The sequence below is a fragment of the Poecile atricapillus genome, chromosome 5 (genome assembly GCF_030490865.1).
Source record: "Poecile atricapillus isolate bPoeAtr1 chromosome 5, bPoeAtr1.hap1, whole genome shotgun sequence".
NCBI classification, from domain to species: domain Eukaryota; kingdom Metazoa; phylum Chordata; class Aves; order Passeriformes; family Paridae; genus Poecile; species Poecile atricapillus.
The window spans coordinates 30,162,978-30,189,327 of NC_081253.1; the positions used below are offsets into that span (position 1 = coordinate 30,162,978).

Below are 26,350 nucleotides of genomic sequence, written 5' to 3' on the forward strand. Positions count from 1 at the left end.
CTACAGCACACCTCAGTCAGCCTTCCTCACCCTCCTACTCACCCCTACACCTGCTGGCAGTGATCAAACGAATGCAACAAATGTTGCCTTGAACTCCAAAGGGAAAAAAAAATCCTGATTGAAGAAAATACTTAAAGTTTGCATAAATCACAATCATTTCAAATTCTCTATTCCTAATTTCTTTTCATGACTGTTCATGATGATGTAACATCATATTATCATATAAATTGATAATGTGTATCAATTTCCTTGGAAACCAGCACAATTGGAAGATCTGAGCTGCCATGTAACGTAGATGAAATGAGACTGCACAGATTTTACACTGTTCAAACACAACATTATCTTCACTTTGGGTACATACCAGTTCTGAATTTATAGATGCCACAAATCCCTTCCAGTTCATTATTTCCATTTTGATTTTACTCAAAAGGTTTACCCTTCTGTTTACAGCACATTAAACATTTAGGATCTGTCAGCTGGACATTCCCACTGGCTGCAAACTGCACAGGCAGAAAAGCAGCATGCTCTGTCATGATAATTTCACCCTCTAACTCCATCCTATGCCAGGTTCTCTCCTCGGTTAACCCCTCTCATTAAGAAGCAAGAGCCCACTGAAGGGCAGCAGGGTGTTTGGAAATGTTTGGAAATCGAGATTGTCAGAAAACTACTGACGTTTAACTAAAGAATTATGATGTCATCTTCACATCACAGACAATCAGAAATCAAAGAATATTTATTAACATTTTCATAATCATACCTTCCCTTTTAAGGATAGGAAACTTCAGCAGTACTTGACTTCATGTTGGATGATTTAGGAAGACAAATCCTGATTTTGATTTAAACCAGAGTAAATTCGGGGGGGTGTAGAAGAATTTAGGCCCCCAATATCTTCAGAATGATGATGCCTCACAGAAAAAGAAATGTTTGTGTTGCAATGCAGTGCTGCAGATTTGTGGAAAATATCTAAGGCAGCACAACCAAATTGCTTTGAAAATGCAGAGAACTTAAAATCTCTTTTAAAGAGAGATGGATGCACTACCAAATTTTGCAAACATTTAATCAAAGATGAGCTGCATTAACGTGCTGCTACAGGAACTCCATATTTGCCTGTGACAGACCCTGCCAAGGATGAAGCATTTCATAGTTCAACAAGTAACATCTTTTCCACAACAGGGCTTACACATCAGGTCTTTATTCTTAAATTGACATTAATCTCCTTGCTATTAGATATTTATTACATGTGACAAGACAGAAAGAATGCCTAAAATAGGCATATTTTAGATAGGTCCAAAAATATGTCTGCCCTTTGATACATATGTCATCACATCATTACAATTACATGTAATGTTATAATTACACCATGCAGAGATTTATGGGGCAGATAAACTACAGAGCAACTATTTGGATTGTCTTTTGATATGACACAATATTTTAATTACATGACTCAGTGCAGTACTTTCAAAGACAGACTGCTAAATGTCCACTCTCACAAAGGAGGGTTCATTTTTATGTATCTATTTTGAATGTGAAATAAAAAGAAACAAATAACAGCCATTTAGAACCTTTTTCTTCATATTTAATTATTAAGAATATATTATGTTTGTCCTGTAATTTTGTCAACTGCCAAATGTCAAAGCTCATTGGTAGCCATAAAGACTTATATAAAGACTAATTTGAGTTTCAAGATCTACTCTGTCACAAAAATCAGGCTCTTCAGGCACAGTTCCAAAAGGTGACCTGGTCCAGAAAAAATGTCTGCCCTCTGAAAAAAGCCAAAACCTACATTTATGTGCAACATTCCTTACAGTGTTTTTAAAATCTTTATGTTATATATGGTGAGTACAGTTCACCTTGGGTGAGTCTCAATATTTCACAACCAGTAAAATGCCAGTGGTGTCAAAAGTCACATCTTTAGAAGCAGCAATGAATTTGGCTGAGTGGAGAAGTCAAGGCTAGGTCAGTGACACCTAGTATAGTCACTCACTGCCCTCTTCCTCCCCTTTCAAAAATAAGAAAACCAAACAAATACGGCTTTATATAGCACTGAGGAGGAATTTATTTTAAAAGCTGCACTTAAACCCTCAAAAGAAAAGCAAGTCGAAGAATTCTGGGCTGCCATTCAGTTCCCAGCCTTTTTCTTCCCAACAGGGAGCTGGCCAGAATTTCTGAATTGCTACAGGTGTCATAAAACAAGCTCCAAGGCCACCTTTGCCTCTCTAAGCTCAACAGCTGTTCATCCTCTCTCATTATAAACCTTTTCCTACACTGTGAGGTGGATAAATTCGTGCAGATGGCTTTGGTTCCAAGTAAACATACTCATCTCATGGTGATCTCCAGCACACCCTTGCCAGTTACAGGACGGCATCTGCCATAAATACATGACCCATCAAACCCAGTAACACAGCAGATTCCAGGGATTCAAGAATCAAAAATACCCTCAGATATCCATATGCATCTGCCACCAGCCTCGGAGACAATGTACAGACTCACACACACAACTCAGTGCCTTTGAAACAACACAGTAAATTCAATATTCATGCCTACTTCTTCAAGTCTGTTTTCACTTACTCTAAGGTACATTATTCAGCACCACAACAGCTATAAAATTGAAAAAGCAGAATTTATAACATGATGGAGAGAGATTGTATTAAACTAACATAGCTGATCTTTTCAATAATTTAACCCTCTTCCTTTCTATACAAAACATTTTAATCTGTGAATATGCTGATACCAAAAGTAATACTCACAGTTGCTTATAACTCCCCCAAGTGGGTCACCCTTGAAATCAAACTCGATATCCATGTATTTTCCCTGTGAAAGCAATAGATTTTAAGATTAACATTTCTGTTTAAGAAAAACTGCTCAAGACATTAAGTTAGTTGGTTGGGAGGTTAGAAGAGTGTTCTGACAAACTCCTGTCATATTTTTGAAAAACAGAAAATTATTCAAATCTTCTGAGACATTATCACAGCCAGGGATTTTTATGAAAACAGCTTTAATCGGGTCTGTAAAGCAGCCCCGTAACTTGCTCAGTTTCTGAGGTTCTATGAAGAAAACGCACATTATACAAACTTCCATCAGAGCACCAAGAACACCAAACAATCCCTGTAGCCATTTAGGTATCGCCATGCTTATTTCCTGAAGGATGCAGGAAGAAATTATCTTGCAGGCAGCCTTCTTTTCTCACTGGGAGCTCTCAGAGCGTGAACCAAGGCGGCTGAAGGAGAGCCGCTCAGTCTGGCCCGAAGCAGCGGCTGGCAGCGAGCGCTGCTCGTAATCGCGGGACGTCTGTCCCTGAGCGTGTGCCTGCCTTGTAAAAGTGATGGATTCTTCCCGCTGAACTCTTTCCCTTGTAACTCAGGAGACCAGAGGCAACAATTAACGGGCAGCACAAGCGATTTCAATCCCAGCCGCGCTGGCGCAGCGCGTTTCCTTGACTTCTGCTTGACTTTTCCACATCACAGGAGATCACTCCGGTCTTTGGATCGTTTTAATTTATTTGACAAGTGCTTAATGTAGTAACAGCTACATTTAACAGTGACAAAAAGGACAGACTGTGCAGGAAAGGCAAAAGCAGTGCTGCTCGTATTGGCAAGGGAGTTAAGGAAGATTAAAGCTGCTGGTAGTAATTCAGCCAAATTCCACCCTCTGGCACAAACTTAACAGAGGACAGTGCTCACTGTCAGGGAGGTGAGGCACTGCAACAGGCTGCCCAGAGAAGCAGGGCAGGCTCAGGGCTCTGAGCAGCCTGGTCCAGTGGAAGGCGTCCCTGCCCACGGCAGGGGGTTGGAATGAGATGGTCTTTAAGGTCCTTTCCAACCCAAACCTAAGATTCTAAGACAAAAAACAGCACCTTGAAAAGCCTTATATTTATACTTATTCACCACATTTAGGAAGAGATTGGGTTTTCTTTATTTTTCTATTTTACTTTTTATTAAGAACATAAAAAACCAAGCACTTTACACTGACTCACTTTAAGATACTTTCTAATTTACTGGTTATTTTGTCAAGATTGGCTTGACTCTACTTAAACTCTATTTTCCTTCCTGTACTGCCTTGTTCAAGGTTAATTCTGAGCTGATTCAAATTTCAGAAATAAAAAAATTAAATTAAATAATTAAATTTTCATTTCCCAAGGACTGGGACAGCTGGGTGTTTCCAAAAGTATTTTTAGCTCAGTGTTTATAAGCAAGGACTTGAAAGGCAAAATAGCTGTTAGTTCTACTTTGTACTGGAAAGACTTATGGGCTGTCTACTCATCGTTTCTGTAGTGTCATGTCTGATAATTGCAGTCTTCCTATCCTTTCTATTAAAAAAATAAATTAAAAAAACCTCTACAGGTGCCCCAAATTTTGGTCTTGCCCTTATGATGAAGATTTGCTCTGTTCACAATCAGAGGCAATGAGCTGCAGAGGGAACATTCACAGACATGTGGAACATCATCAGCTCTTGAGAATTAGAAGGGAAGAGGAGGAAATCTCTCAAGTGGAAAAAAAAGCCACTCTCCAGTCTTACAATGTCCAGCACTTTTACCCATTTGCCTTAACTCACAACACACCATTCTCCCAGTGTATCAATTTCCCTCCTCTTGTCAACTCCACACATCTCACAATATTACTCTTCTGGACACAAGTGTGCAAACGACAGAGTTGTATTCAGCTTTCTGATTTTAGCAGGAGAAACTATGGTAAGCACTCACACTTCTGAACCTCTCAACTCTAGCATCAACTTGTCTGGTTTTTTAGCTGTCAGTTCTGATAATTTCTCATTCAGATTCATGCCCAAAAAAGGTTAAATTCAACCAGTTGATTATAAAGAATTTAAGCAAAAAAAAAAAAAAAATTACAAATGTTCATATTAAAATTAAAATTGAAAACACATTTTAAAACATTACAGAAAGCAAATGGGAATCTCAAGTAGTAATTTTAACCAAAAAAAAATACATATGAATGGAAAACAATATCACATGGAAAGCTCTACTTGCTAAGCAGACCAGTTGCTGGACACATGGTCTCTGACACTAAAGCCACCAGTGCCAGAAAATTAAAAAATCCAGCTGCACTGTAATTATGTTTTCATCCAATCACAGGCTGCCACATCCTAATTTTATTTTTCTTTTTTAGCCTCTGCTTCGATATTCAATTGAACTCTATGCCCATATCAGAAACCAACAAGATTTCTGGCAAGGAGCTGAAACTTTTAAGAGGTATCTCTAATAGTGCCCTACTAACACACTGGAGAAGGAGAACATGCTCCTATGTACAAAATTAAATACTGATTGCTGCTGAAGCTGGTTACCTTCTTCAAACACCACGGTCCTCAGACAGCTACAACAAAGCTCCACAAATTATTCCTTCCCTCTTTATGGATGCCTTGATGGTTGATACATGGTAAAACAGAAATAGCCAACAGCACAGCACACTCCTCAAAAACAACTGAAGAAAATACTTACAAATCTAGAAGAGTTGTCATTCCGCACAGTTTTGGCATTTCCAAAAGCTGGTGAAAGAGAAAAACAAATACAACAAGCAAATCTATCAGTAAAAAAAAATATCTAAATGCTAAAATATCTAGGTCTGCTTATATATTTAAAGGAACTACAGACTTCTGAGAAACAATGCTCTGTTCATTGTATGGGCATCAGTCAGTGGGGACAGAATGTGACAGACATGATCACAAATTACAAGAACCTACAGAAGTCCAAAGAAGTTTTGTCTCAACAATTGCCTTGTTTAAAAAAGCTAAAGAAAAACAAGAGGAAATGGTTCCACAACAAAACTGTACCCACATTAAGCATGTATCTTTGGGGTTTCAATCAACAAATTCAAAATTTTATTATCCAGATAATTTTAAATCTAGGAAATACTTCTTCCTGTTAATTTCAGAAAAATAAATGAGTCCTAGTTCCCAGAATATGTTAAAAGCTGGAGGCCAGAAGCGAGGAAATTACAGAATGACACTTAAAAATTGTCTGCATAGGACAGCCTAATCAATGCTTTGAAATGGATTTATTTACCCCATTTCAACTCATTAATCCTACCTCAAGCTGAATATTAATCAGCTGAAATCAGTCATATTTACAATGAAAGTCTGTCTTCAGCTTGACCTAAACTAGCTTTCTGAAAAGCTTGGTTCGAATTTCTTTAGCTCAAGTTTTATGACAATGAAAATTCTCTGAGAAAGGACTTCCCAGGGCTGCATTCAGATGGACAGACACCATCTTACAGCATGGACAAGAACTCAGACTGGAGGACAATTCAAGCTCTAAAACTCACACATTGTCCAAGCACATGGAGTCAAACAGGAGTGTCCCCTCCATCATTAGGTACAGCACTTCTACTTCCAACAAGAGACTTTATTTATCCCAGTATTTATTTAAATAGCATATATATATATATATATATTCGAAGTTCAAATCAAGTCAATGTTTTTTGGACAGAAATAAATACATGCCTTTAGGCTTCCACAAACTTGCATGAGTGAACTTATTCTTGACCAAAGAACTACAGCCAAAATGAAAAGTTTGTTGATCCTAAAGGCCAGGATAAGTGAAAGAATTGTTTTTAAAATCTTTATGCCCTGCAATAAATCATCTTTTCAACAACCAAATCTCTGAACTGCATTTTCTTAAACACAGTGCTGAACAGTAAAGTCATTTATAACTGCATGGAGTCAAGCACAAATGTTCCATTATAAAGCATGAGACACATTCCTTGGTTTTCCTAAAGTTCATTGTTTCTAAAAGTTAATTTACAGTAGCAACTGTAGTTTAATAAAAATAATCCCATAAAATAAATTATGCATATGTAACATTTATGTCATTTTCTTGCACTGCAATTTGACTGAAACAGAACTACATAACCAAAGAAAAATAAATCTAACCACAAATGCTTCATTTGTCTAAAACTTGTATAAGCAGCCACGCTTGCTCAGATTTTATTCCTTATGGAACAAGCCAGTGTCCAACCTTCCAAAAAAGCTAAACAGGCATTACCAGCAGATCAAGTAGAACAAACAGTACTGTAAAATGATAAGGCAACCTTCAGTAAGCTTAGCTGATTCCTCTTGCATTAAAACAAAGCTTCACAAACCAACAAGAAATCAAACCCATTTGGCAGCCCCTCAGGAACAATTGAGCTTTGGCAAGAAAAGCCTCCATACCCCCCATGCCATTTCTGTCTAGATCTGAAATCTGCTTCCAGAACAGTGATAAAACAGCACAGCTCTTCTCTGTGAACCCAAAACAATGGCAGGTTGCAATCCCCCCCATTCAGCTTTAAGGGGAACACACAGCTGATCATCAAAGAAAGGCTTATCCAGCACTTCTATTATTCTTAAATGTCAACATTTCATCTCCTTTCTTTAGAGTCTTTGCTTACAATTTCTGTTTTGTGGACGAAGATCATGTTTCAACCATCCAGTTCCCCACTGCTCTCAGCTCAATTTCTTGCATTTCCTGTCCTTTTTTTTTTTAACTTTTCCCTCTGTCCTCACTTGCAGAGTCCTTGTCTCCTATAGGCTCCAATTCATCACATATAAGGAAGGCAATAAACATAATGTTGACACTCAACAGTCTTTGCAAACACCACATATGATCTGGCCATAATGAAAAATTGCCTTTTGACAACTGACTTTGTCTCAGCACCACAACAGCTTTGTAAATTCTGGGAAAGACTGAGCCAGGAGTCGACACAACAGATCTAAATAAGTCAATGCTAACCAAGGAACTTGTGAAGGCAATTATTAGATAATGGGACAGAACTGCAAGCTTTGAGGATCATATATCCTATCACCAGGAAAAAAAAACCGAAACCAAAAAGAGCAGATCCTGTTTCTGGCAATGAACATCTTTAATTAAAATTATTAATTAAAAAAATAAAAGTCTTTAATGGGAGAGCAGGAATGGCAGCTGTCAGGAAGAACAGGCCAACAGTCACCAGACCCAAGAAACAATAAGTCTCAGGGAACAACAAGCATGCATATGGATTGGCTTAGTTTTTTCTAAGATCATTTCTTCACCCTTTTTCTTTCCTAAAAGAGAAATAATGCCTTACAGAACTTGTTTGTTTACTTGAGACTATAACAATATGATTTGGAAGGAAATGAATCAGAGGGATTGAACTGAAGTCAAGTCTTTTGATACAGACAAGCATCATCAAGGCAGGGTTAAGAGAGGGTAAGCCCACTGAGAGCAGCAGGAGGAGGCTGGGAAGTGTGACCTAACTTCCTGAGCTCTTCCTTCATGAGGGAAACCATCTTCTTCCCAAGAAAACCTAAACTCAACTGAAGAAAATCTTGCAGATGTATTGACATGAAGCATCTCCTATGGTTTTGGACACCAAATAACAGCGAAACATCATCAGACACAGTTTTCCAAACCAGCTCAGCTGAAACACCAGCACACCCACACAGCTAATATGCTGGCACATACTCTGTGAGATTCTTACCTTCAAGGACTGGATTCGACTGCAAAAGTTGTTCTTTTACTTGATTAACCTCTGCCCCTTTTCCACACACAGCAGCTACATATGACATGACAAGTTTGCTTGCCTCTGTGGGGGAGAGACAAATAAAACAATGATAAGCATTGGCAAAAAGACTGTAATATGATTTTACAGACTAAATCTCCATCACATTTTCTCAATGCCAGACAGGAACTGTGAGCACATTCATTTCAGTTTTCACCAGCATTGTTGTACCATCTGGAAATGCAGAAGGAGCATACCCTGCTCTGAGACCCATGCCACTACACCAGTAATTCTCTTGATTTAAATACCAAGAGCCTCTACCCAAGCTAAAAAAAAGCCACCACTGAAGATACAGCACATTACCTGCTCCTTTTCCATTTAGCCTCAGTAAGAGGCATTCTTCAAGGGAAGAACATTATCCCCTGCTGACACATTGGAAATGTTTTAATCTAGCCTGAAATTAAACAGGCTCAGGCAGTTTCAAGACATAAAATTCAATCAGTTTATATCAGCAGATACACAATAAGTGCAAACACACAACACTTTTATACATGTAATTACAACTCTAATCTACAAGCAACTGAGTAACATCACATAATGTGCTGCAGTCTGGAAGTAAAACCAACAGAGAAAGTGAAGCATTCATTTAAACAATAAAATTAATTTGGAGATACTTTTAAGAAAGTCTTGAATAATTTTTGGACTCTCGAAGCTGGGTTTATATGAGTGACAATCACTCATGATAGAAACAAAAATTATATAATCCATCCAAGCCTTAAGCTTTTGCTGGTCAGGAAAAAGCAGCTGGAAAATGATTTTGTTTATAAAGAGTCTGTGATGGCTACTATGATGCAAGACAGTGAAATTTGAGGCAATATCGGCTGATACACAATGTAATTACAAACAGCTGGAAACCCTATCAATTCAAGACTGTGGTCATAAAAAAAAATCATTATGTTATATTTGTAACAGATCTTCAGAGATCTGTTACAAATTTAAGGGTCTCATTTTGGGAAAGAACTGACAAACAAGATGTTATCCCTTGGATTTTGATTTTTTCCTATTTAACCAAATTTGTTTGTTAGCATTATATCACTATCCCATGCTGTAGAGGAAACTGAGCAAACCTGCCACACAAGAAGCAAGCAAGGAGCAAAAAACTATAGGTGTGTTCAGAAGGCTCCCATCTCCTTTATTTGTGCCTCAAACCCAGCTCTCATTTTTGACTCTGTTCCCTTCAGAGCTTGGAATTACCAAATTATTTGAAATATTTCCTAAAACAGTCAACATCTTTAAGCACAGGCACTCAATCACTGAGAGAAACATTCATCAAAGCAGAAAAAAAGCTATTATAATAGATTACACACAATGACTTCAATACAGGCTTTGAACATCAGTAAAAGGAAATAAAGGCCCTTTCTCTTATTAGGAACTCTGTTTGGTCCAAGAAAGACATCAGGAAGACAGTTATCTCCCTAACATTTCAAAACATTTAAATATACCACTTGTTCTGGTGATGTACCATGTTTTCTTGCCCAATATTACAATCAGTTAACATTTAAAACACACAGAGAAACAAGGAGAAAATTGGAAGTAAATAAAAAGAGCCAACTGATGACAGTTCAGTTTCTTCCAGGACAAAAAATGTCAGATATTCTGGTTACCAAAAATTTAAAACACAGTTATATAGTGTATCTGTACGAAGAAGCTTGTTTCCTTTACTCCTTAAACTTCCTACCCTCTCCTCCCCCTATTTTGTACTTACCTTTATAAAAAAAGGAATAATTTATATTATTTCCCATATGGCTATAAAAATTACAGAACAGTCAAAATCTCTATACAAATTTAAATCTATTATTTACACATAGAGAAGTTCAACAGCTCAACCTCTGATTCACCCTTCAAATTAATAAATCATTAATAAGTGTACCCCAGTTGTATGAGGTACTTGATAATTCACAGTTTGTGGGGAAATCAAGACATTAAATACCACCAGCACAGGACTCTTTGCTAAAGTCTGAACTTCTAGACAGACCCTCAAATAGTCATATTAATAAGAACTTGGGTTTTTCAATCTACAGTTCTACTGAACATATTTTCCTGTCATCAAACAGTAAATAAGGATTATATTACACGACTTCCAGACCTCTCAATTGGATGCCACTAATCAAAGAGCACCAAAGATGATGCCTACACTTTATATGTACACAAAAGCCTTGGAAAGCAACTTCCTGTTACCTACTTTGAGTCTTGCCCAGAATAAGCACACAAAGCCCCACATATTCTGAGATGCAAAGGCAAAATCTCTCAAATTACTTGGAAACAGATGTACGCCTTCCTACCCGCTGTCTCTTTCGCAAGTCACCTCTGTTTTAAATTGCTGTCTTTGAAAATAACTGGCTTCTTTCTTTTTTAAGGTCTACCTAAAATGTACTGCAGTTACACAATCCTCACTTGGTTTCTAACCTTCCAGTTTAAAAACTAGCAGTCATTTTCAAGGAAATGTCAGCTTTGCCTAAGAAACTCAGTGTTCTGGCACACAAGCCAATCTTAGCGCTGCAGCTGAGCACAGTGTGCAAAAGGCTGATAAAATTTCCAAAGTAATCAGCTACAGTTATTTATTTTCCTTAGATAAATAGCATAATCCAGTTTTTAAAGGCATGTATTTATTGAGAGACAAGTGGAAGTATCAAGTCTAGCAAACTCAAGAGCATTCAGTTTTCCATGTCTTCAAGTTTCCCACCAGGACAGCCTAGATGTTTTTTGGCCCTTGCAATACTCTGGGACAAGTCAGAAGTGCTTTGGTAAAACTCTGGATACTGATGAGGACACTGCACTAACATGACATGGGACTTCAACATGGTGACAGTGTGAAAAAACACTATTTTACACGAGTTCATAGCTGCAGCAGCAAGTGTGGCAGCACTGACTTTCTGCAATGACCAGACACAAAGAGTTACCGACATCTCTAAACTCTTACCCACTCCAGCTTCCCTCTGCAAGACTTTGAACAACCCTGAATGGTTTTTAATCAGATCCTCATTGCTCCTTACCTGTTTTCCCAGCTCCACTCTCTCCTGTGATAAGGATGCATTGGTCTTTGTCTTGGTCCCTTAAAGACCTGTAAGCTTCATCAGCCAGAGCAAAGCTGCAAAGAAATAAAGAGACAATTGAGAAGTAGGAAAACAAAACAAAACAAAACCCTACCAAACACCAACAGTAATTAAAATCTGACCTTCACACACCTAGGAAGAAGAAAAAAAACAAAAAACCAAAGCTCTCCAAGTGTTAATGTTCCATAAGTGGTGAAGCATTCACTTTTCTGAATATAAAGATCCTCTGAAGCAAATGGATACTATATCTCAGAGGCTTACTTAGACCTCCTTCAGAAACAAGCAAAGAATCTTAAAGTTTTCCTAAAGACAGCAAAATCAAAACAAAATAATAGAATTTTATGGAGGTGTAGCTATCCTTCTTCATTGAACAAAATGTCGTATTCTCCACTGAAAAAATGTCAATGCAACATCAGGGCATGGCTTGTCTGAAGGTATCTCTAAGATAAAGGAAAGAGAACCCTGAGTAACAATTATACCATAAGCCACAATTTCTACTCAGTAAGAATAAATCTCACAACCTGAGCATTTTAAGCCTTTGGGTATAGCTGGACTTGTGCATGAATATGAAGAATTATTGCCTACTAACTGTGCTCTTAATCCAATAAGTGTGATGTCATGTAGGGAACCTAAAGAATGTAATAAGAACCAACAGATTTCCTGCATCAAAAACGTATTTTCCTGGAGCTCTGGATATCATGACCCTGAAAGTCCTGGGCTGCAATTTGAATCCAGATGTGCTCTGCTGCCATGTAGTAACATATACTTTGGAGAAATGCAGATGTATTACTTATATTTAGATTTCTTTAGTAGTAATTTTGAGACATAATAAAGATTTTCTTTCAACTGCACTTTTCAATTAATGGAATGAGGTACCCTGGAAACTAAGCATTTTCCCTTGGAAAAACTTAAACAAGCAGTGTCTGAAAAAGGACATAAAAACAAAATCCAAATAAAAAGGCACACGTGCATAACCCAATTAAAGAAAAAATATGATATCCAAACACGGCATATTTTTACATGAAATAAACAGATGTTCAACAGACCAAGAGCTTTGTTAGATTACTGCATCTAGTCAGATATTTAGTGTTTATATATACATATCCAAAAGTGGATATTGTTTATTATTTACAGCAAACAAACCACGTATGAAAAACAGAAATGAACTCTCAGGTCAACATAAGATGCAGAATCATTGCAGGTTCAGTGCACTTTTTAGAAGCTTGATCCTTTATTCTACAACAGTTCAGGAGCTTTGCATTCAGCTGATAACAGCAAACAGATCACGTATTTGTTTGGGACAACATAGGTATATGGTGCTTTTTTTTTCCACAGGCATCCACAGCTCCTTTACAAGCAAGAAAAGAGCAAGCTCTGTCATGACAGCAGTTATGGGGAGCAGGAACCTCACAATGCAAGCAGTGGGAGACACACAGGGCCTCTTCTAGAGGCTCCTACTGCTGCCATTTGAAAGCTTCAAATATTAAAACTACAAATACTAAAATTAGTCCAAACTTAGTGCTACCATTGTCTCCTAGCTTCAGGCTTCTCTCCCCAAAGAGTTCATGAAGAGCATGACATGTCTCCAATTTATCATCAGGTGCATGTGCAACACCATTTTTTCTACTTCCTCATCCCTCACCTGTATCAGACTCGTATCACATTTGCTTATTTGGGTTTTGGTTTTGTTTGCCTCTTTGGCTTTATGGTCACATCATGTTACCAGCCCAGCCACCCTGCAAGGGACCCAGGTAACCAAATGAGGGGCATTCTGAAAGATTTGGAAAACAGGGAAATGAAATACCTTGCAGCTCCTTTGCTCCTAAGCAATAACACCCTCCCCTTCCTCTCCAGGGCCTGCCAAGGATGCTCACGCCATGGTTTCCACCCTCTTTGTGTCCCTCCCATCCTCTCTCCTGCTGCACATCTGCCTGCCCAGCTCCATGACCCGCCCAGGGCTCCACCTCTCCCACTGCTTTTCTCCAGCCTGCTTTGTCCAAGGCACTAAATTACAATTCTCCCCTCTGCACAGATGGCTGGACCATCCACTTAACACCCGTGATCAAAGGTCATTAACTCCTTTTGATATGCATCCCACCGAACCCGGAGCAAGGCTGGTCTCTCAAACCCTAACACCGCTGTGCTGATTGAAGCACTTGAACTCAGTAGTTCAGCTGGAGGTGAAAATGTGTTTACGAGAGAGTAGCAGGCTGTAATGTTTTTAGCATTGCAACAAAGTCACATCGTGATGTGGCCAACATGCTGGAGAGCTAGCAAAAAAATTACAAAATATTCTGCTGCTGCTGCTGAGAGACCATGACACAATTTCTGGCACCCATTTTACTGTTTGGAATCCAAACTACAGTAGCAATAACACTTTACCAGACGCTGTTACGGGACACATTTAGGAAATTAATAATATTTGTTGAAAGTTGCTGCAGATATACTTGCAATTTGAAAAGTACAACAACACTCAGAAAAACTTATTCCAGCACAGATTACCTTCCTTTTTGCGAGGAAAAAAATTAAAAGCAACAGGATGAAGATGAAAGAAATAAACTGCACTGAGTATTCATGGGCCACATGAGACAAACTTTAACAATAATGCTGTGATTTCCACATGTTTGACTGAGGGAAACTGTCTTTCAGCAAGAAGATAAGACTCTGAGACGCTTTTCAAATTTACAGACTAGATGGCTCATTCTGTGCCTCTCGTCCTTCAAACAATCTTGGCCATCAACTAGTTTTTCACTTTTGAAACAATTTTCTTGGCAGTAGTTTCACACTTGAAATCAGCATCAAGCACAGAGGAAGTATTCTCTGTTGATATACTGAGTTAGGAGTTAATCAGCTTAGTACCCATTCATCTTTTGTAATACGCTGAATTTAAGTTTCTCAACAGCCCCTGTCAAAATGTATTTAACTGTGTGATGTATTTATTAACTCTGTCTGCACTGCATAGTTAAAGACACAAAATCATGCTTTTTCTCCTTCCTCCACAGAAAAACTGAGAGCCTAACACTGAACTGAGGTTTCTGAAGTTGGAGGAAAGAGGGGAATTTCATCCAGTTCTGGTTTAATCCAATCTAGTCAGAGATTTCGTGCCATTTTATCCAATCTATACAACACACAAAGCCTAATATTCCACCAGGGTATCAAATATTATCTACTACAGACAAGAGAAAAAATAAGTCAACTCATTTCAAAAGCAGTTTTGCATAAGTACTTATCAAAAGTGACCCAGTAGAAGTCTTACAAAATCTGCCACTGATGTTTCAACCACTGTTCCAACAATCCAGTTGGAGAAGGAATAACCAAGAGTCCATTTAAACAACTAAGACTCATCTGTCTGGCACTGCAAAAGAGCAATAGCACATTTCTGTCAGTCTGAACAAAGATCTTTATCTCAAAGAAAAAGACAGATCTATTCAGATGTCATGCTGACTGTCATGGCTCAACATTACACCTCACAGTCCTTCCTATCTATTATCAACATCTATCTTTACAGTAACAAACAAACCCAAACAAAACCAAATTTGAGTATTTTAGTTCAAATTCTGGTTAAAAAAAACCAGAATTTCATGCTCTTCCCTATTTGTTAAAAAAATAATTTCATTTAAGGTCATTTAAGTTGAACACATATTAATGGTCTATAGACCACAAGGAATCTTAGCCTTTTCCTTTCAGCAACATGAAGAGACATGGCTCTGTGAAGTCAACATTTGCAACCATGAATTTAAACCACATACCACTCTTCGAGCCACCTCACAATTACAGAGCCTAAGTAAAATTTTAGAATAGTTTAAAAAGCAGTTATAAACCATGTGTTTCGAATTAGCTGATGAGTGCGTCAGCAGCATCAGTTACCATACCTTATAATAAGCTCTCCTTTGATTTTTAGGTTTTCATGGAGGAAGATGACATTCTCTTACCACAACAAACACAGAAATATTTACTGGAGTTCTCTTTTAGCTAAGACTTAAGTATAGAAGCAATTTGAAATCGAAATGCCGCCCACACCTAGCTCAGTGAGAAGGCTCTGCCTCTTTATAGAAAGTTCAGCCACAGGCTCCAGATGGCCAGATCCCTCGCAAAGTCCTAACCCAAAAATTTAACAAAGGGAAGCAGCACAGCCCTCCAAGGGAGATTTCCAAAAGGCTCTGGCAATTTTCAGCATCTCAACAGCATCTCTGTGCTCAAACAGTACGCTGGGGTCAGGAAGAGACAGGAGCAAGGTTCCCACCCGCTCACCCTGAAACAAGCAGCAAGTGCTGCATTTGAACACTCCAGATAGCACCCACAATTACAAAAGCCATAAAAATCTCACTCTAATAGTCAGAAATTCACTTCCCAGGAGCAGCTTTTCTACCATCTTTTTCCTATAAGCCAAACTCACAAGGATCAGTATTTGCCAGATACTGGCACTTTGTGCTATCATTTTCATTCTTCCTTTCATTTTCCCTAGCATTCTCAATTAAAAGTAACTAGTAAACACTATTTTAAATGATCTCTTTTTTAAATTCTCTCCAATTGCTCTTCTCATGCACTAATGGAGTGAATTCACTTCTTCACCAGCTGTTGCTTTGATTCAGAGATCCTTGGTTCCCATTTCAGAACATTTATTGCTTAATCTTGGCTATTGGCTGACAACTTGTTTGCTACTTTCAAAGGAAATGAGGAAAACCTCTTTTCTTGACTGCTCCAATTCCTCATGAGGCAGAGTCCTGGTACCAGGTCTCAACTGCTCAGGTACCAGGGTTCATTTCTGCCCAAACATGTCTAAACACACTGGCAGGATGCTACAGGCCAGGGTGCTTATCAAAAACTATAAACCATGCTAGACTAAAAAGAACAGCAGTAATACTTAAACTGTGCATGCACTATTAATATAAACTTTACATAAAATGTAATTTAATTATTTAAAGTTTACTTAAGATCATAATTTAATTTCCTTCCTTCTCTTTCTGAATGCACAGAATTGCTCAGTAGCAGGGTAAAGGCAAAGAAATTATTTCTTTCTCTCATGACATGCAGTGGGAAAACATCAGAATTACAGTTTGTTTCAGTATGAAAATTCTAACAACCTGAGCTAGGAAGAGTCTAAGCAGATTTTATAGAGTGCTTTGAGGCTTTACATTGTAAATCATCACTATTTGCAATATATATTCCCCCACCCATTGAAGCTCAGTGGAAAATTCACCATTCAGGAAAAACAACTGTAAGAGATTATTTATAGTATTAGCTCATAGTGCAGAATCATTTAATTGCCCTAAGGATAAAAAAGTGTACTCCCATTTTCCATAATTACAAACTGTCTCATGTTCAGCACTTTGACACACTTGAAAAGAAAAGGTTGATTAGCCTGCCACTGGAGTGAATAAAGTAACAGCTGAATTGATGGAGCATCAGCTAGGATAGACCTTCACAGGCAAGCAGCTGCTCTTTCAGAAATGCCAATTGGGGGAAAAAAATGCAACAAATTTAAACACCAGGATAAAGAGGTGTACTAAGACAGATGGAAAGCCTTTGCTCCTATTCATATATTCATTTTTGTTTTCCTGGTGAGCACAGACACCTGTTTTATCAACAGCACTGTGTGGTAATACACACAGCAGAAGGGAACCTCCTGCACAGGCCTCCCCACTTGGTTATTCACGTGAGCCATGTTATTAAATGCAGAATAAAGCCCAAAGCTGTGCAAATCAGCCCATTTGATTTGTAAGAAGCAGCCGTCATTTACAGAAGGGAAAGGACAGAGAAAAAGGAAGGGGGAAGAGGACAAAGCCACTCAATTCTCATGAGTAAAACACTTCAGTACACAGGCTATTATTAATAACATATTAAGCTGGAAAGATTTATTTTCTAGTAGACTGGGAATATCATATAACCTCTGATACTCATACACACACTGCAGATTTAGCAGAAGACTTGTTTCAGACCAATAATCTGAGGTCTGGACAAAAAGAAGAAAGTTCTTGCTGAAAATCTTGTCTTTCTCAGACTGAAGCAGATTTAAGATGTGTTCAATGAACTTCAACTCCAAAACCTCCCTACAGAGAGGTTCAGACAATGATTCTTCCCAAAATACTGTGCCTGCAGAACCTCCCAGCTCACCAAGACTGGTCCTTTTCCCTCTTAAAGGATGGTACACATTTCCACTCTAAGGGATGCTTTATCAGTTTTGATAAATTTCCTTTTACTGTAAGTAAAAAAAAAAAAAAAAAAAAAAAAAAAAAATTCAACCAAGAGTGACCTTTCCCCAGCACTGAAGAGAAAAGCCAAAAATGCAGCCATTGATTTTCTGCCTATTTCAACAACATCTAAGACATCTTGTAAGAGCTCACATTAATAGGATGGAAAACAAGAAGTGCCTTTTAGCAAGAGCCTGTGACCCAGCTGTTGCCTTACTTTCCTTCAACCAGTGCAAAACAGGATCTCTGTAACCGAGGATGGCCATGCCACTTGCCAATCCAGACTACAAAATAAGGTCTCTCTCTGAGTTTTAGCAATCCTGATATGCATGGCCACATCCCAGCAGCTCAGCCCTGTCAGCTGCAGTGAAATACACCCAGCAGACCACGAGGAGAGCGCAGTGGGCATGGGCCCAAGGTTGGGTCCCCCAAGGAATGCAGGCTGGTGGCAGAGGGGAGCAGCAGGCAGAGCCCTGCAGAGCCCTGGTGCTGCAGATAGCCAAGGCAACAGGCCCATCCACTGTCCCCTGACACATTTCCATGGAACACCAGGCTGAGCTGGGCACACCAAACTGAGCTGTCATGGACCAAGCTGTACACACCACAAACACCTGCAGCTGCACACAAACATGACTCGTGACTTTGCCTAAAGAAGGGAACCAAAATAGCAAACTCCTGTTTGGAGCAGGTTCACACTGCCAAAATGAAGATACACATAATTCAAGGTGGGGCAGGGAAGCAAGTATCTCCTTGCTTTTCAGAAGAGCAGCTTGTCTTGGATTCCCTCTTGATTAGTCCCATTTTCCTTGAAATTACACCACCCATCTGGATGGAGCATAACCATCACTTCCTCACCCATACTAACATGCTGTGGGTTCAGTCCAGCAGGAACCAGTAAGTCCCAGTCCCACAGCATTAACCAGGTGAGTCTGTCACCCAAACACTCTCTCACCCCAAACACCAGGCTGTGTTAGCCAAGGCAGATGCCAGCTCCTACACAGCCACACAGGAGACACAGACAGGCCTCCCACACACCCACCCCAAGTCAGTCTGCTGTCACATGCACTGCAAAGATGTCAGGTTTCTTGAGGGAAAAGGCATTCCTGTTTACAAAGTCAATAGTTTTACTGGGCTAGGATATCCTTGAAGGGAAATACAGGAAGTGTTTTCTATTGTTTAATCAAAAATCAGATTTAATTACATGTTTATTTGCTAGGATGAATCAGCAATTGCATGCCTGATTTAATTACTGCCTAAACCAGCCAAGTCCTTACATTCTGTGTTCTTACTGCAAAACTATAGGCTGAAGCTTCCTGGTACCCTATTCTGCATCAGAAGCTGCAGGTTTTTTCCCTGAACTGCCACCCCAAATGCACTACAGGAACCTGCAGACACCAGGGGAGAAGCAGCTTCATGGCACAGCAGAAACCCTGATGGCAAGCTCCTCATTTTTATCCACGGACCTTCTGAAGCTTCCCAGTCCCTGAGGATGGGCTTGAAAACTTTGGGATTTATTCCACTTCCCTGGTTCAAATGCAGCAGCAAGGGGTCAGACAGCTGAACAGTAAGGGAAGAAAGAGGCAAACTGATTTGCCATGCTTGGCTTCTGTCAGAGTTTACCTAGAGGGCACAAAATTATTTAAAATCCCAGTTTACTGTTTCATCTACACAGAAGCAGATTTAAATTGCATCACTGAGCTTTTGCATATCTGTGGAAATGAATGGCTGGTGGGACAGAGAGGAGAAAAGGGGCAAGAGAAAAGTCATTCCCTTTCTGCATTGAAATGTAGAGATTCTCAATATTTTTACAGAAAACTGAATAAATTTCTGTACCTAATACAGCATGTGTCTGAAACACAGGGAAGTTCTCTTGCCAAACACACGTGTTCACTTCAGCTTTGACCAAATTTTACATAAACAAAATCTTTTTCTGCAGAACAAGAAATGCTTTGGTTATGCTGCTACACCATGAGAATAGCATGGTATCAGTAAACTCCCCCGAAAAAAATATAATTCATCTTGTTTTAGCTGGCTACAAAGAAGATTTAAATCGAAATAAAACAATGCAAACCAATTATTCCTCATTTTAAAAACACAGATAGTGCTTAAAAGTGGGTCCATAAAATTATTCACTATCTCATATTCAGAAATAACAAGCCCGGACTACAGGTTAAGTAGGATACTTAGAAGACAAGACTCTATAATCCCATATAATCCTATAGATTATATAGGAACAATGATCATTATAACTTGTTTCTTCCTATACAGACAATGAATCACTTTTCTCCTTTCTTTCTAATTTACAAGTAGGATGTATCTTTGGGACTTACAGTGTGAGCTGTTCCCAGACAGTGGCAGAACACTGATTTGCTCTTTTCAAAAGTTCCAGTGACTTCTTCATCTCACAAATGAAACCGCAATAGTGTTTCACAGTTTCACTGGTTGTGGAGTTTTCCTGGGGCATTGAAGGGCAGAGCACTGCTCTTATGATTTCATATGAAAAAATATTTAGCAAATAGTGTTCCATGTCTCTGCCTCAAAAAAACATTCTCCTGCTTAGCAAATAGTAAATCCTGCTTTTCTTTCCTGCAGCCCCAGGAAGCATCCTGAAGCCAAGAGGCAGAAATAAGTAATTTCCTCCTGATGCAGTGACAGCAGAGATACAGCAAGTTTTGGAACCATGCAGGGTTTATAGATACCATGTGTTCATGCAGGGACTTCTCTCACTGCAAATAATTTTATTGCAGAACTATCAGTGCTTTCCAAACAAATTCGCTCTACTTTGCTAACTCGAGAGAGAAAAATAAATTTATTCCTTTATTCTAAAGTAAAGAAACATATTTGTAAGCTAAACTAAGTTGCTAACCACCAGATTTGAAACCTAGGCTCTGTTATAAAGGCTAGAACGCAGCTGCCCACAAGTTTATCAGAGACAACAGTGACAGAACTGCAAATAAAAGTAATTCACTTATCTGGAAAACATCTGAAAGGCAATGTCAACACTATGTAATTACATAGTTATGCTGCTACTCTGCTCAGAGGTGTTACTGAATCCTTTTTGATTTTGAAAGTAACTCTTAAGTTCTCTTAACAAACCAAGGAGTTTGTTAAGAAGTTAAGAAGCCTGACACAACTTAATTTCTGCCTCCCAGCTCTCTTTTCCAAATAAAGTCCCTGCCATGAACCCCAGGGCAAAGTAGGCACTAAAGCTTATCTGAGCTTCTGAGAGCTTGTTAGCTCAGGTATAACATTGAGCTAACATGTCTGTCTAGTCTATTAAATGGCATTTGCTCAAGTTTGTGAATGAGATTTGTGGACATATGTCCAAAATTATCTTTCTATGAATGGCCAAAGCAAGAAATGAAAAGCCTCCTTGAGACTGCTCACACACTTCAATTCAGCCCATGTGGACTATTTCCAGCAAAAATCTACTGCATCTACATCCTTGGCTGGAATGCTGATGCTCAAAGAGGATGTCAACTGCGCATATTTGTTTTCATCCTCACTAAGAATCATCTTGGAGTAATAAAGACCAGTTGCAGCTTGAACTCCATAAGGTTTAGCAACTGAAAATCATTTCTGCATTATGTAAAGCAGAAACTATATGGAAGAAAAATGCAGATTTAAACTAATTTACTGAAATGACCACAATTAAACTGTCTTTGTAGTTCAGACCTTTGTTTGTAAACCTGAGTCCCAGCCCTCTTATCTATTCAAAACATAATACAAGATTATTCAGCGTGCTAGACTGTAAATATTAAGACTGTATTTCCTGATTCCTAACATGAAAAAGTTTATCCTTAATAACCCAAACTACATTAACCATGCTGTACCCAGAGTTGAATAAAACAGTCTTTTGCATAATGGTGCCGACAAAAAGAGATTGAATGGGAAATGATCTGCTGTTAACAGTGGTACAATATCTGAAATTTGACTAGCATTTTTTTAAGGCTTTTAACATCAATCTTGTTTATGCTGCATCGAAAATCATGACAAAGGCTCCTAGCAGAGCAGATGGGCATTTTCTGGTGCACTCTAAATTGCTTAAAGGAAAAAAAAAAAAAAAAAAAAGCAGAAGAAAAAAAGACAACCATTAAACACAATGAGACACTTCCAATGAAAGAACAACAGCTGTTCTTACTTGCCATTTGAAATCCCAGATCTTAAAGAGAGTACCGGGCTGCCAGTGCAGGAAAGGCATAATGAGAAATCTGGTCCATGTACACACAGTGCATAAAATGGGATTTTGTCTTCTTTCTGACAGGGGCTCTACCTGTCCTCACTTTTCAGACTGCAGTTAAGAAAGAAAACACAGCAGTGTCTCCTTTTTAAGTACAATTCATTATTTTTAGTGTGCAAAAAGTCCCACAATTCTAATGAAAAGAAAAATGAAGCCATTGAACATTCTACTTCATGTGACAATGTGAAGTAGTTTTTAAAAAATCGCATTATTTTATGTCCTAAAAATATCAATGGCATAATATGAATGATAGACAGAACAATCCAGTTCGAAGAAAATGAGAGAAATGGGACCTGGCAAAAAAAGTTACCATTACTTTAAACTACTGAAGAATTTACACACATCCCCAACATATATTCAGGCACTTTTTTCTTTTTTTTTTTCTTTTTTTCTTAATTATCTTCAGTCTAATAATCTAGCCAAGTTCCAAATTTTTCTGTGCTTACAAATAAACACAGACTATAACAAATACACTCACATTCAGAAAAAAAAAAAAAAAAAAAAAGAGAGCGGGAGAGAGAGAGACTGTCACAGATAACCAAAAACATTTGACTCTCCATCCCCAACATGACTGAAGTCAAATGTGAAATATGTTGTGTACAGGGGTATGAGTAAATATTTGAAAACAGTTCTGAAAACAAAGTTATTTTGTTGCGGCTCTAAGCCAGAAGTTAATTCATGAAGGATGCTCCAAGATTATTTTCCTTTGTACACCATGACAACAATTATAGAGTTACAGAAGCATCTGGAACAGATCTCAAGTTAAGTACTTCCCTTACAAACTCACTGTGTTTTAAAGGTACCCAAATCCTTGCATTCCTCTTCCTCTAGAAGCCCACTGGGCAGGTGAGTGTTGGCTAGGACCACACACAGCTCTCCAAAGGAGACACTGATGGATGAGCAGGCTCTCCTGCAGCCAAGCGAGTCCTGCCCAAAGAGAGGCCCTCTGGCAGTGGGACCTCAGGAGCTGTGACTGACAGCACTGCCAGCTGCTGTGGCTGTGGACACTCAAACAGTTTGTGAGCCAGCAGAACTGGTGCTTTTGAAAACTTTTGTCACGGCAGAATACGCTGCTGCAGCTTCTGAGAGACCGAGAGATGGGGGAGGGTAGGACCAGAGGCAGTCAGCACTCTCCATCTTCTGGGGTATTTTGGGAGGCAGTTTTGCCTTGATGCTTTTTATATCCCCTGAGGTCTCTATATATACTCCTTCCTAGGCTAGGAAGTGTTTAAATGCCACAGGAGCACAGAAATCCAGCCTGGCTCCACACAGCCTGTGTGCAAGCAGTGCTGTCAGCCCCAGCCCACCTGCGCAAAGCTCTGCCGCTACCCGGCATCGTCTGTTCCCATCTTGGACATCCCATGTCCTGGACAGCAGTGGCAGAATGACAGCACCAGCACCGTGCAAAAAGAATTTAAAGCTCCTTTTCATTTCTTAATTTAGGCTGAGCTACTTAGAGGACCAACAGAAAGGCTCATTCCACCAAACTTTGGAATCCAGTCTAAATGTCACTCCAGAATATTCTGAAAATTGAAATAAAGCACAACATTCATATGTACACTGCTTTCTCAGGCTGTTTATACTTTTTGGCCATTGGGTGCATTTTTGGAGCTTCCTTACAACCACACATCCTGCCGTAAATCAGGTCCTGTATTATTCTGCATTATTAGAAAATTTCATGCAATCTAAAACCAGCAGCAGACAAGCAACTACTGTTCTTGTCAATAAGACTGTATCCAACTCTGCAGCACTGGGACGAGCTGGCTGTGTTATGCGCTGTCCAAACCCACTAAAAGAGCCCTGCTCAAACTTCAGGAAAAAGCTACGTTTGTTGTTGTATTTGGGAGAAACCCTGCTTTATACCCTAAGCCCTCAAGATGGCAAAATGCTCTTCAGAGGTCATTCACTTCAATATGGCCACATCACAACTGCCTTCCTCAAAGCTCCTGAGGTCTCCAGCCAAGTGTAAAACATAGGAAACTGTGCATGCCATGACTGGTGTGAGAGAACACGGCAATAGAAGAAACTCTTCTCAGGCATGAAGTCCTTCTGGCTCTTGAAGCAAGTGCAATGCTTCATCCCCTTTTTACCTCTGTGCCTGAGGGACTTGCATTCATGGGCACACCACACCCAGCTCTGCCTCTCTACAGAGGTTAAGAAAATAACAAGTCTGACCCCTACCAAAATAAGACTTCAAGGTTCTCTGTAGGGCTCCACCCCCCTCTTCTTTCAATTCACTCCAAGCATGGGTTTAACAATTAGGTCCTGACAGTTCTCCCTAACTGCTATTTATGATTTCCACCAGTCACAGATGTTCCCTCCCTGCCCAGTGGTCAATTCTGCCAGCTAACCTCTGAAGTGACCATCTTCCCTCAGCCATAAATCTCTTCCGAGGGCAGAACTCTGCTGAGCCACATGAACAAGTCCAAAGACCGAGTCTCTGGAGAAGTCGGGAATTATAAGGAATAAGAACAAAACATCTGTAAAATTGGATACTGCAAGGTGAAGAAAGCCATAAAGGGTGGTTAAAAAAACAAAGAAAAAAAGAAAGAAAATTAAGATTAGGAAAGTACAAACTGAAACGGAAATGTTAAAATAAACATACTGGGGCAACAAAGGACACTTAAATATGTCACAGGCTCTCATCCCACCGTCATCTTCAGCAAATAAAGACAGCAACTATGCATCTTACCACTCTGCTACCTATGGGTAAAAGCTTAGTTTTACATACATGTACAAACTATCCTTCACAGTTGGGGCTTTATCACACTCTTCAGACAAAAATATTTGCTTCACATCATAGAGGAAAAAGAGCTACTGAAACCTTGGTGTTCCTGAAGACATCCAATCCTTTAACACAAGCAAAAAAAAAAGAAAAAGAGCCAGAAGCAAAAATAAAACTTCTATATTCAGCATTTACATTGGCCCAAAAATTGAAAAGGAAACACCAAATTTTATCCATTGTCAGAGTAACTGCAAACATCCACAGGATAATGACTTATCCCAATAATTATCTACATGACAATACCTGAAATGAGGAACATTAATAAGTTCCTCATTATAGCATTTTAACAGGTATCACATTGATATATTCGTGCTTGTACTCCACATAAAGGCAAGCTGGTTTTCTGGAGTTGCCTGCATAAATTTAAGTCTAAATTTGAAAGTTTTACATGCAAAACTATTCAAAAAACTTCAGAAATGTCCATTTAAAATATTTAACTATAAGTAAATAAAATATACTGCAAATTGCCTAAGTGGAATTCAATAAGTGTCTGATAAAAGTCATCTCCAGATTGCTAATATCACCCTAAAAACTTCAGTGCATAGCCCAAAAAAATGCACAGAGACTGAATTCTTACTTGAATGTAGCTGGGCATTAGCAGTACAGCTGCCAATTTGACTTTGTCCCTCAACTTAAAATAATCTGTAATTCTTCTAGAGCAGGCAGGTAGGGCATCTCAGACCATAAAGGGGAGCAAAAAGCCACGTGCCTCCTTCCTTGCCAGGGACAGAGAGCTGCTAGTAGCCAGGAGACAAAGTTAAAACAGGAAATTCAAGAAAGCACCTACTCTCCAACCCCTTAATGCAAATCTGTTACTGGTAGGAAAGCGATAGAGCATGATGGTTTACAAATATGTGGGATGATAATCTATTTGATTTCCCATTGCATTCACTTCAAAGATGGCAGCAGCTGCCTTTGCCACCAGTGACAATCCACGTAAAACAGCAAGACAGACAGCTTGGTTTGCTCCCATGACTAGCTCAGCCACAAGGTAAGCAAAGCAGCAATTATATCAACTGAAAGAGTAATTACATCGACTGAGAGGGCAGAACAGAAGTGTAAGAGCTGCACAAATCAAGCAGCAAACTGAACACTGAAATGTCATACTCTGCCCTGCCAAGTCAGAGACAAGTTTGATCCTGCCTTGCAGATAAAGACAAAACCAGCAAGATTACCAACATTAAAACAAAAACAAGCCAGCAATTAAAAAGCCTGGTAAACTTCCTATTACACCTATGCAAATAGCCACAGACTATAAAAACAAGGATTCCAGGAGACCTAGAAAAATAACATTTTTATTACATGGTGCCACAACAACAGTGATGCAGTAGTGCACTCAGGGAGGAATGAACTATCAAAATAAAACCTCTTGGATCAAATTTTATCAGCTATAACACTATCCAAAATCACCTGACCAGAAACTTTCCCTCAGCAATTCGGTTTGGCTACCCATTCAAAGTGTGACTGTGACCCTACTCTAGTTTCCAGAGATCATTTAAAAAAAAAAAAAAAAAAGAAAAAAAGAAAGAAAGAAAAAAACCAGAAAAACAAAC

The 26,350-nt window shown here is 39.0% G+C and overlaps 1 protein-coding gene across 3 annotated transcripts in view; it reads right to left on the bottom strand.

Moving 5' to 3' along the window:
* The window catches only part of MYO1B (myosin IB), a 105,613-nt gene that overhangs the window by 46,690 nt on the left and 32,573 nt on the right, over window positions 1-26,350 (bottom strand). For all 3 annotated transcript variants that reach the window (XM_058839791.1, XM_058839792.1, XM_058839790.1), the window contains exons 4-7: window positions 11,522-11,616; window positions 8,448-8,552; window positions 5,453-5,499; window positions 2,748-2,811 (exon numbers count right to left, since the gene is read on the bottom strand). In XM_058839791.1, the coding sequence (XP_058695774.1) occupies window positions 2,748-2,811; window positions 5,453-5,499; window positions 8,448-8,552; window positions 11,522-11,616 (311 nt within the window). The remainder of the gene's footprint in view (window positions 1-2,747; window positions 2,812-5,452; window positions 5,500-8,447; window positions 8,553-11,521; window positions 11,617-26,350) is intronic.